This window comes from Eptatretus burgeri, chromosome 3 (assembly GCF_056783735.1).
Source record: "Eptatretus burgeri isolate ZD-2024b chromosome 3, Ebu_testis_v1, whole genome shotgun sequence".
Lineage (NCBI taxonomy): Eukaryota > Metazoa > Chordata > Myxini > Myxiniformes > Myxinidae > Eptatretus > Eptatretus burgeri.
Window position 1 is genome coordinate 63,007,744 of NC_140963.1, and position 12,913 is coordinate 63,020,656.

Genomic DNA, 12,913 nt, shown 5'->3' on the forward strand with positions numbered 1-12,913 from the left:
GTTTCTTGGCCAAAAAAGGGCGGGAATTGCACTTTCGGCTCAGTTATTGCCTGGGGAATGGTCTCGAGAATATACCTGTCAAGTATGGTTTGGTTCCGACCACTAATAACTGAGAAATAACAATTTTAAGAAAATGGCCCAAAATGGGCCATTCCTCGGCCCGAAGGGCCGCCACCGCACTTTGGGCTCAGTTAATGCCTGCGCATATGTGTCTAATGTATGCCTGTCAATTTTCATCGAATTCTGTTCATGAATAATGGAGAAATAGACGTTCAAATGAACTGTACACAAGAAAAGAGAGAACACGAGCGGCACAAAGACCCCGTGGAGTGGAAGACCCCACAGGGTAAAAAGTAATGGACAGATTTGGATGAAATTTGGTGGGCAGGTTGTGTGTGTGTGACTAGGAAGAATTGATTAAATTTTGGAGATCCGGATCTGGATACAAGAATTATTTAATTTTTAAAATGATTCTTCACCATTGAGAGATTTGGGCCAAAAACGATATGTGGCATGATATTTCAAAAATTTATTGGGCCCGATATGTTCCGCTGGATCAGGCATTGCACGTCAGAGGTGTGCGCTCTACCGAGTGCCCTTCCAGTTTGAACATGAATCGGAAGGCAAACCTTTGTGTTTTACCGTACTTTGTCTCTGTATTCATCCTGATTGCACATGCACATGGAGGAGTGAGATAATATATTTACCCTGTCTGCCTGTCTGGCAGTCAAACAAAATTGAAAATCATTCCAAATGGGGAACTTACTGTTTTTAAGGATGTTATAAAGGATACAAACAACAAGCTCCAATCACTAATGTAACATGTTAGATGGGGTGCTGTAATCGCCTCTGCGTCAACAGCGGTAAACTTATGGAATTAATGTTTTTGTACAACTTTTACAGTCTTTATTTTATTGAATTATATACTTCAACACTAGAACACAAATTGCCTTCTTGATACTTGCAAGACTCTCCAGTTTTTCAGTACTTGGACATGTTCTATAGGGTGGTGTATATGACATGCTTTAATGCTGCGAATCTCCTGGGATTTTTTTTTAAAACAAACTTTAAAGTTATTATTTCATTTGAAGTATAAATTTAACACTGTGCGGGGTAACGTATTCTATATACTCTCAGGTTACCTCCACCACCGAAGGTGGATGAAGACTCTGTTTTCACCCCTGTCTCTGTCTGTCTGTCTGTTACTTGTAAAAATCAAAGATTTTTCAAGCATATTGGTTGGTCTTGTGCATTATTCTGTCTGTTTGTTTGTTTCTTGGCAAAATGTGTTTTTTTTTTTCCACAAGTATGTTGATCGCTTCCGTTTGTTTGTTTGTCCGCTCACCTTTAATCGCCTACAGGTCACAATTTTACACCAATCTTTGCGAAACGTCACAAAATGGTGGAGTTGGTCTTTCGACAGAATCCTATTTATTTTTAGGTCTAAAGGTCAACAACATTTTCTTATTTCTAAAATCCCTAATTTTCATCCGATTGTTTAAAAATTTGAAGAGCATTTCCGTATCAGGTCACTGAATTCAACGAACTATTATTTTTGAGGTCAAAATAGGACAGATTTCTATAATCGTCAATTTTCATCCAATTGACTTGAAATTTGAAGATGATTTACATATCATGTCACTGAAGTCAACCACTTATTATTTGAGGTCAACATCGGTCAAAAGGTCATCATTGGCCAAAGGTCAACAACTTTCTCAAATTTCTAAGATCTTCAATTTTCATCCAATTGACTTGAAATTTGAAGAACATTAATTTTTTTAGGTCAACATAGGCCAAACTTAAATTGTCAATTTTCATCCTTGACTTGATTGACTTGAAATTTGAAGGAGATTTATATTTCAGGTCACTAAATTCAACCAGCCAATTATTTTTGAAGTCAACAAAGGCCAAAAGGTCAACATAGGCCAAAAGGTCCACATCGGCCAGATTTCTAAAATTGTCAATTTTCATCCGATTGACTTGAAATTTGAAGAGGATTTGCAGATCAGGTCATTGAATTCAACCACCAATTATTTTTGAGGTCCACGAAGGCTAAAAGGTCATCATAGGCCAAATTTTTTAAATTGCAAATTTTCATCCGATTGACTTGAAATTTGAAGAGTTGCATATTTGGTCATTGAATTCAACCACAATTTTTTTTTGAGGTCAACATCAGCCAAAAGGTCAACAAAGGCCTAAGGTCAACAACTTCGGTGAGATTTCTAAAATACTCAATTTTCATCCGATTGACTTGAAATTTGAAGAGGATTTATATTTCAGGTTATTAAATTCAACCAGCTAATTATTTTTGAGGTCAACAAAGGCCAAAAGGTCCACATAGGCCAAATTTCTAAAGTTGTCAATTTTCATTCGATTGACTTGAAATTTGAAGAGGATTTGCATATTTGGTCAATGAATTAATCCACCGATTATTTAAAGGTCAAATGTGTTTTAAGGATTTCACAAGCATTGTGCTATACACGACATCTTTCTTGTCTGTTTGTAAACAAAATATCTCAAAAAGTTGTGGATGGATTTGGACAAAATTTGGTGGAGAGCTTGGGTGTTTGACACCAACAAAATAAATAGATTTTGGTGAAGATCCAAATCTGGATCCGAGAATTTTTAAAGTGATTCTTCACCATTGAGTGATTGGGCTAAAACGATATATAGCACGATATTTCAAAAAAAAATATGGACGGACTCGGACAAAACTTGGTGGATGAGTTGGTTATGTGACAAGAACAAGCCGATTACATTTTAGGTCACATCTGAATCCAGATCCAGCCTATCAATGGGATACGAAATGTAAACTAATCAGCCTGGTGGAGGTATGTAATCTCCCGAGTGTCCTTCTAGTTGAAAATGTTTTTGGTGTGGGAGAGGTATGGTGTTTCTGCAAAGTATAAGCTTTGGTTTTTTGTTGAAAATGAATCCATTCCTCACCAAGCATTGCAAATCTGCTGAGACAGTCTTCACGGATTCTTTGGTAAAGCTGCAGGACAACCTGACTCTTTACAAGATCAATGTCAATCATATGACAGTTGACTAGAAGCTAACAGTTTTTGTCAGCCTCATATTCCTAGTCAATATTGCCAAGTTGTGTGCCTATTCAGTTTTGCTTCGAGTGCAACACTCCGGGTAAACATTCTTCGTTATTCACTCAACTTATTCCAAATGCATGCCATTTAACAGTATTGGTGTTTGTTGGCTGTCATTTGAAAAGGATGTGGAAATATAGACGTATTGGTTGCTGGAGGCAACATGCTCCCTGCTGTGGCTCTTGTGGAAGTCTGCAAATCCATTGCAAGAATGGATTTCATCATTGGTGAAGGACCTGCGAGTGTGTAATAAAGGATAAAGTAGGAAAATATACATTGTGAAAGGTTCGCAACAATGAAAGGGCAGTATAAACGCCTTTGGTTCCAAATATGTGAGTATATGGAAGATGCTTTGTTGCCTTGGTTTCAACGTGCGAATAAGGAAAACGGTCCCGTCTCTGAACCGATCGATACTTCAGGATAAAGTGCGTCAAATTTCCTTGAATTTCCTTGTAAATTTACAACAGCCTTCCTGTTTTTTGGGGTTTTTTTCCTGCTTCTGCCAAAAGAAAAACATTCTTCCATCTGCTGTTTGTTTTTTTTTTGTTTTTTCTCCATTCATCTTCATTCACATAGCTATTGTGAGTAAAGGAAGCAATTCGACCTTTTCATTTTATTTTGTGCAGCTTCTGGTTTTCATGATGGTCTGTGACTCATTGGTAGGTGCCCACATGTGAGTCATTAATTTTGCAGTCCATTTATATAACTAGTACGGGCCCGTAGGAGCGGGCCCGTAGGTGCGTGCGCGTAGGTGAGTGCCAGTATGTGCAGCCTCTCTCTCTCTCTCTCTCTCTCTCTCTCTCTCTCTCTCTCTCTCTCTCTCTCTCTCTCTCTCTCTCTCTCTCTCTCTCTCTCTCTCTCTCTCTCTCTCTCTCTCTCTCTCTCCTCTCTCTCAAACCTCGAAAAGGCACATCCAGGGGTCCCCAGCAATATTCCTGGCAAGTTTCAATTGTGCAAAAGAAATAATAATAAATAAATAAATAAACATTAATTATGACGTCATTCGTGATGTCATAGCACCATGTCCTGTCATTGGTCGACAGATAAATGGCCATAACTTGGGAACCGCTCGTCCGATTAATATCAAACCTTGAAAAGCACATCCGCGGGGCCCCGGCAATATTCCTGGCAAGTTTCAATCAGATCGGACCGTCGATCGTGCAAAATAAATAAATAATTAAATAAATAAACATTAATTGTGACGTCATTCGTGACGTCATAGCACCGTGTCTTGTCATTGGTCGACAGATAAATGGCCGTAACTTGGGAACCGCTCGCCCGATCGATATCAAACCTCGAAAAGGCACATTCCCGGGTCCCCGGCAATACTGGCAAGTTTCAATGAGATCGGACCAGCGGTCGTCGAGAAACGGCGGTCACAGACAGACAGACAGACAGACAGACAGAGATTGCTGGAATTATAGATAGATTATTGTGTGTTCTGTCGGGTTTTTTTTAATGCAGGATGCACTTTATTAAGTTAGGTTTTCATATTGAAAAATGAAGTAAAGCTGCCCACCAACTCGAATAGCTGCCTGGCAGGCAAGGCTCAGGTTGAAGCTTTGACCAACAAGTGGTCTTTATCCATACCACATGCTCAGTACTGTCCCAAGGGGGGAGGTGGAGACATCACATTACTGCAATATGCACATGATAATACCAAATGTCATGAGGTCCACCCGATGCATGTCGATGTTTGATCACACCATAACAGGACATCCTCCCATAATTTTTCACAAGCGTCTCAAAGCTACTTACTGATGAAACAAAGTTAACTTCTGATACATTTTTCACATTCAAGGTTTTTTGATTTGTTTATGTTTGCTTGTCTAACACTAGGGACGAACTCGCTTTGCGGATGGTGATGCTGGAGCCTCTGGTGTCTGATGATGAAAGTGGTTCTGTAGGAAACACGGATAGCTCTGAGAGCCTCCTTGATGAATGCACCTCAATTCTGAGTAGGTTTGGTCTCTTGCACTCACCTCCTCTGTGCTGTAGTATGTGTAATAATTAGTAGGTAGGGTGGTTGTGCAGTTTTAATTTGTTGAATGGAAATGCAGAAGTTAGATGTTTAACTTGAAAAGATTACTTCAATGGGATCCTCATGTATGTGCTACTTGTGAATGTTTGCAGCTCCGGAGGAACCTGGGTAGGGTTTGAAACAGCAGAGGGCTTTCCTTGTGTAACTTTTCTTGGTTGCTTTATGTAGCTTTCTTTGGCTGAAAGAGCATGGGGGTTAATTTATGGAAATCACAGCCAACTGGGGTAATAGCCACTTGGGCTGGATCATCAAGTGCAGCCCAGTGTTGCCACAGGGTGATGTTGGGCTCACCCCCCCCCCCCGCCGCACTCATCCCACTACAAGGGGATGGGGTGGGGAACTCCCTCCCCCCTCTCTCTCAGAACATGAGCACCTATCTCAGGCCTGCCCTAAACAACAGCCTGGGCCTTGAAAGTGCAAAGCCGTTTGAGGAGATGTAGCACTGGTCGCACAGGATCAATATCACCTGCCGAGTGCCACTGCCACCGAAGATGGCCGAGCACCTTTGCGACCCGCCCTGCGACAGACAGTTCCTGGCACAATATGCCAGTGCATCACAGCATCTGCACCCATCATAAGGATGTAGTCCATGCTACGACACGTCGTTATTCGATCTCTCAGATCGTGCAGCATGCCAAGGAAGTTAGGTACTGAATCGCCATCGGGTTTGCGGTCATGGTGCTTGAACAACATACGAGTGTGGAAAGCCATTGGCAGAATCTAACTACGCCAGCCGCAGCATATGGGAGAAATCCCCGGCCCATGAGGCCAGGTTGAGGCAAATCAACCGGAGCACCTCTGCGATGTGTGGAGTGCAATCGGTACGCCGCTTCGCGAGGTCCCAGACCATGTTCTGGTAAATGGGACCTGGTGCTGACCAACCTCTAGAGGGGGAAGGCTCGGGCTCAACCGTTGAAGACCATCATTTTGTGGCGAACCTCAATGCGCTGCCCCACCATCGAGGGCAAAACTTCACTCCCTGGTTTCTGCCCAGTCCAATTCAGTTGTAGATCTGGGTTGGCACACTGTGCAAAGGACCCCAGGAATGTTCACCTGGTGCTCCCAGTGCACCACAAAGACCTCTACAAGCAGAATTGTGAAGTGCATTGACTGCCGGTGCATGCCCACAGAGAAGCGGCCCCCCATTTGGGAGACCAAATGTTTGTTGGCCTTCACCACGGATGAATATCAGGTGACAACCAGGTCATCCCTGCAGATGTAGAACGGCTGTAGGCCTGCAGAAATATGCTGTGTTCATGTGTGTGTAACACTTATTCATCCACAAGAAGAAATCATTTTCAAACTTTGCTTTGTCTGGGATCAAACCACATCTCGGCTTACAAGTCAGTGACTTCAACCACTCAGCCATGGTGACTTTTGCACAATAAACATCGGTTTATATTATTATAAATAGCCAATGCTTATGGATATGAGGAAGAAGAAGCAGGACAAGCAGCACAGCTGTAAAATACACAGACTCTGCGAATCATACACAATGAAACGGAAGACCAAAAGGAACCCGAAGAAGTAGAGCAAAGATGGAGTCATCAGGAGGAACCTGGATAGGATTCGGGTTTCAGCCGCTACTCCACTACTCTCAAACCCATCCAAACATAGCCAAGTGAGCCTTACAGAAAAACTTCTGCAAGAATTCACTTCTTAGAGGGATAGAGGAAGAAAGAGAGGAAAATAGAGCAAAATAAAAGAGAAGAAAAAGCAAGAATTGGAATGAATAAAGAGAATTGTAAAAAAAAAAAAAAAAAAAATAGAAAAATGTGAGAGGAACAAAGATGTCGAGAAGAAACCAGACGGATAGATTTCAGCAGTTACTCCCCAGGCTCAAACGCAGCAACATGTACAAGCTCCAAGTAATATAAACAAATATCTAAACACATACAGAGCTTTTATAAAGTCTACACCCCCTTTCAAAATTTTCACCTTTTGGTGCCTTACAGCCTGGAATTAAATAGCATCAAATCAAACTTTTTTTTCCACCTTTATTTACACTTCGTAACCCACAAACTTCCAAGTGAAAAACAAATTTCAGAAAGTTAATTAAAAATACAAAACTAGAGTACCCTGGTTTGATAAGCGTCCACCCCCCTGAGTTAATACTTGGTGGAAACACCTGTGACAGCAATTACAGCTGTGAGTCTGTCTGGATAGGTCTCTACCAACTTTGCACATATTTGCCCGTTTTTTCTGTCTAACACTGTTGAAGCTCCGTCAAGTTGCATGAGAAGCGTTGATGGACAGCGATCTTCAAGTCATACCGCAGATTTTCGATTGGATTTAGGTCGGGGCTCTGATTGGGCCCCTCAAGGACGTTTATCTTTTTGTTCCTTCGCTGCTACAATGTAGCTTTGGCTGTGTGCTTCGGGTCATTGTCATGCTGAAAGGTGAACTTCCATCCCAATTTCAGCTTTCTTGCAGAGGGCAGTAGGTTTTCCTCTCGGATCCATCCATTTTACCTTCTATCCTGCCAAATGCCCCAGTCCCTGCGAAGAAACATCCCCATAAAATAATGCTGCCACCACCATTCTTCACAGTTGGTATGGTGTTCTTTCTTTAATGCGTTGTGTTGGGTTTGCTCCAAACATAACATTTTGCATTTAAGCCAAAAAGTTACATCTTGGTTTTGTCAGGCCATAAAAAATATTTGGCACCTGGCTTCAGAATCTCCAGCGTGTTTTATTGCATCCCTCAAATGGGCTCAAGGTGGGATTTTTTTTTTTGAGTAATTGCTTCCTCCTTGCCACCCTATCATGCAGGCCAGACTTGTGGAGTGATTGGGATATTGCTGTCACGTGCACACAGTGACCAGTCTTTGCCATAAAGGCATGTAGCTCTTTCAAAGTTGCCGTTGGTCTCTTGGTGGCCTCTCTGATCAGTCTCCTCCTTGCTCGGTCATCCAGTTTGGGGGCACAGCCTGATCTAGGCAGGGTCTTGGTGGTAATATACACCTTCCACTTCGTGATGATTGTCTTGATTGTGCTCCAAGGGATATTCAAGGCCTTTGAAATATTTTTATTCCCACCCCCTTGATCTGTGCCTTTCCACAACTTTATCCCAGAGGTCTTTTGAAGGCTCCTTTGATATCATAGTTGAGTTTTTGCTGTGAAATTCACTACCAGAAGAGGAAACCTCCAGGAACAGCTGATTTGATTTTGAAATAAGCAGAATCACAACAATTTAACACAGGTGGAAGCCATTTAACTTGGTGTAGGATTTTGACAGTGATTGGTTACATCTCAGATAATTTACAATTGCTATTATTATAGGGATTTGGCAGGGGGGGGGTGGACATTTATCCAATCAAGATATTCTAGTTTGTATTTTTAATTAATTTTGGAAGCTTCTAGAATTTGTTTTTAATTCAGAGGTTGTGGGTTACAATGTATAAATAAAGGTGGAAAATGTCTGATTTGATGCAATTTAATTCCAGGCGAAAAGGCACCAAAAGGTGAAAATTTTGAAAGGGGGTGTAGACTTTATATAAACAATGTGCATGGAAGGAGCGCACAAACAACTAGAACAGCACTCTGTCGAGTGCATACCTCTGCCCGGCTGAACAGCTTACGTTGTGTATCCCACTGATAGGCCAGATCTGCATCTGGAGCTGAACCAAAATATAATCGGCTTGTTCTTGTCACCTAAGCAACTCATCCATCAAGTTTCATCTGAATCCGTCCACAACGTTTTGAAATATCATGCTCTATATCGTTTTTGACCCGTCTCTCAAAGTTAAGGATTCACTTGAAAATTTTTGAAATTCTCATATCCAGATCCAGATCTTCACCAAACTCGAATAAATTCTACCCAGTCACACACCCAACCTGTCCACCAAATTCCGTCCAAATCCATCCCCAACTTTTTGAGATATCCTGCTCACAGCCAAAACAGACAGACAGGGGTGAAAACATAACCTCGTCCACCGTCGTTGGCGGAGGCGATGACCACGATGACGACGTGTTATAAAAGATCCTTTGCTTTCCAACTGGTTCATTTCCTTGCACCATAGATAGTGATTGAGAGTCTCACATGTAAAACGTTTCTCCAGCCTGGATTCCGCATTATGGCACGGTACAAAAGGCGTTCCTAAACATACTCACACCGCAATCATCCCCAGTGTTTTCTATAAATCTGTTTCTTTTACCTATCCCAAAATCCTATTAAGCCTGGTGTTGGCTTAACGATTGAGGTGGCTTACTCAAGATCTTAGGATCCTGAGTTTGAGCCCCTGTCGTACGAATAAAACGACACCAGGTGGGTTGGCTCAACATGTCATCTTTCCGAGGTCAGCAAAATGAGGACCAACACTCACTGGGAAAAATGAGCCATTTGAGTATCCTGCGTCTGAGTGGTGACCCATGCACGAGTCACCACTCTGGGGCAAGATTGTGCCCCCGAACAATGTAAAAACTGCCTCGGCAGCCCGATGCTTCTGGAGACATGAAAGGATTATCATTAGCTCCCGTTGGACTTATTCCCAAGCAGCAGCTTATTGATTTGGTCTCGATGTTCATGTCCACGCGTGCGTGCGTGCGTCCGCAACCATATCCCGGACATGTATGGACCGATTTTTATTCGTACTTGGCGCAAAGACAACACATGACGGTGCACAAATGCACATCGTTTTGATTTGCGATACGATCAAAGATGGCTGACTGGCGGCCATTTTACTTGTAAAAAAAAAACCCCCCGATGTTGAACACATCCTCAACCATTTCTCGGACATGCATTCACCGATGTTCAAACTTGGCACACGCACAGTACGTGATGGCAAACACTTGCACCTAACTTTGTTTTGCGATCTGATCAAAGATGGCCGACTGGTAGACTGGCGGCTATTTTTGTTGTAAATAAATATGGGCTCGCCCTTTAACTCTGTGCAGCAACATTACTAAAATCGGGGCTGTGACATTTTGTCTTGTTTTTTTCCTTGTTTCTTCTTAACCCTATCACCTTTTTACCTGTCCCTTTTAACACTTAACCAATCTCCCCACACTATCCATGAGAGGGAAGACATTGGTTGTTTGTTTGTGTGTTTTACAGCGACGTGATAGTCAACACATACTCTGCTTCCTACTCCCCTTTCCTCACATCTATGAAGACAGGCTCTTTGCGAGAAACAATAAAATCTCAGTTTATTTTGAACATTTTGTTCCTTCCCCTTCTTAAATTGAGTTTTTGTATTTTATTCCTGCAGGTCCGGCACTGTCCTCTTGGGTCATTGGTGCCTCTGTCCCCGTGACCCTTCGTGCCAGCAGCTCAGTGCGACGAAATAGGACAGGGCGTCGCTCTCTTGCCAGCACAGCTGCCCTTATGGAAAGAGAGAAGGAGAGACGAGAAGAGGAGAAAACCTCTTGGAGGCACTCACAGCCCATCTTGGATGACAATTCAGAAATCCCATACATCGACGAAGGGTCGAGCTTTGAGCATTAGTTCTCGCCTTTGCAACGTGGAGCCGTGGTGTGCCTTTGAGATGAGTATCTCAGAGTCGTTGTTGATTCTGTGGAGGAGTAGTTGTGGTGACTACTCCCTCGATACTCTATCTACCTCCATCATTTCTCCACAGTTGGGTCTCACTGCATTATTGGCATAGCTCAGGGATAATATACACAGACGCCTTTTGTCGTGGAATTTCGCAGGATTACACAAACGCCTCTGCAACGCAAGCTAATTCTCTGAATTGAAGTGTGAGCTGACATGGTGTGCGGTATGAACTTTCTTCACACGCTAAAAGCATGAAATTGTACAACCTATGTGCAGCATTTCCAGATATCGTCTTAAGATGCAAAACTTGTGGGCAAACATGGAACTGTTTGGTCTTGGACCAAGAATGTTCTCGAAAGGAATCGTTTGGTCCTGGATCTTGGACTTTGGAGCAAACTTTATCCTGGACATTTTTGTGGGGTGATCTTGGTCCTTGGACCTGAAAAATTTAGCCAACTTAGACCTTAAAGGAACGACGAGCAAAAGCTTCTTATTTGCTCGGACCGAAAGGGGCAACCTTTTAACGCAACGCTTTATCCATAGCCGACAATACTGTGGGGTCTAAGCTTTCCACGTGGTTTTTTTTCTACCAAAGGAAGCTCGAGCTGCAGACATTTACACGAACTTGATCCCATTACGTTCACGGTACACAGCACCAGCAGACTTTGGTGTTGAATCGTTGCGCTTAGGTCATTGGGTTCGAGAGAAGAATGCAAAGGCATTTTATTCAATATCCAATGGTGCCAATTAATGTAATTTTTAATTTGCAGAATGCAAAAGGAGAGAGAGATTAACCGTTTGCCTCTTGTACAGGTGTTTGAATGTGGTAAATTTGTTTTGTAAGCATTCTTTGTACGTGACTGTTGTCCCTTTTAATAACTAATTTAATTCCTCATTTATTTAACTCACAATGAATCGCCTTGTATTATACTCTTCAGTTTGTGCAATGTCAGGGTTCGTTTTTGTTTTTGTTTTGGCTAAGTTGTCCTAATATTTTTGGTTTGCAATTCTCGCGCTTTCAAAGTATTTTTCATCATGTACCAAGTGGCAGTTTATCTACATATTAGGAATGCAAAAAATTCTGAAATCGGCCTCCACCACCTTTCTATTTTTTTTTTCTTCTATTTACAATACCCCCATTTTCTCTTCTCGCTCCAAACCACTTTTGTCTTTCCTTTTCCTCTATCCGTTTGCGTATTTATTCCGTAGATGGTCCCTGGCTAAAGCGTGACTGTGATAGTTTCAAAGCCACGGATTTTGGGGTTCGGAGGTTGGGACCAATCGTTGGGTTTAGTGCCAAGTTTTCATGGCCACAGCTGTTTTCTAGCTTCGACGAGCAATTTTATTCACTGAACACAATCACAGCCATGGTTTCAGGCTCTAATGTATTTTGATTGGGATTTAATTTCTCAAACCGTTTCAGTACTTATTTTCAGTTTGGGTTTCTTTTCTCAAAAGGTACAAAGAAAGAGGAAAAAAAATATGAAAAATAATTATACGAATCACTCATGCGACATTTGGTTCTTCCATGAGCCTTGACATCCATATTAAAATACTCGATGTAAGCAGTGTGTTTAGCATGATGCTTGCACATTATGTTTACCAATATACTAGGGTATACACAGTGATTTAAAAAAATTGATTTGCGAAATGCATCGACTGCCAATAAACCTGCTGGATTTGTTTTTTTAAAATGAACAGTTTGACTATTTTAGTTTGAGAGTTGTATACTCAGCCATAGAAATGGTACTTCCAGGTTGGCCTTTTTTGAAGTTTCTGTCTGAGCACCCCGCATGCAAAACTGGCTTGCAGTGGTGCCTCGGTGCCACGTACGAAGGAGCCCATAATGACCAATGTTGTTGTTTTTTTCATATACAATGTCGAGGCTCGGGGAAGAGATCGGGACGTAACAGAACAAAAGGAACAACAGAAAGAGAGGGGGAGGGGAAAAGCACCAACAGCAGGGGTGAGGGACAACATAGAGGGAGACTTGGAGATATAACGGATGTGGAGGAGAATGAGGGCAAGTGTGGTGAACAAAATGGACAAAGCCAAAAACTGGAAACTTTGAAAAGGATTAATGGGGGGGGGGGAATATTAGTTGTGAATGGGGGAAGATCAACATGGTGCGAAACAGCTGTCTTCAAGCCCTGGAGGGAAGAATGAGATTGAAGAGACTGAGGAAGTTGGTTCCACAGGCAGGAAAAAAGAGGAACGGATGAGTGGAGGTGAGCTGCGAATCTTGCTTTTGGGAATTTTTCCAAGAGCAGGTTAC

General features: G+C 42.2%; 1 protein-coding gene across 2 annotated transcripts in view; it reads left to right on the top strand.

Annotated features, from left to right (window-relative positions):
* LOC147030051 (unconventional myosin-IXb-like) overlaps positions 1-12,336 on the top strand; it is a 189,862-nt gene extending 177,526 nt beyond the window's left edge. For both annotated transcript variants that reach the window (XM_085873751.1, XM_085873752.1), the window contains exons 46-47: positions 4,941-5,059; positions 10,352-12,336. In XM_085873751.1, the coding sequence (XP_085729877.1) occupies positions 4,941-5,059; positions 10,352-10,587 (355 nt within the window). In that variant the 3' untranslated portion in view covers positions 10,588-12,336. The remainder of the gene's footprint in view (positions 1-4,940; positions 5,060-10,351) is intronic.
* The last annotated feature ends 577 nt before the right edge of the window (positions 12,337-12,913 follow it).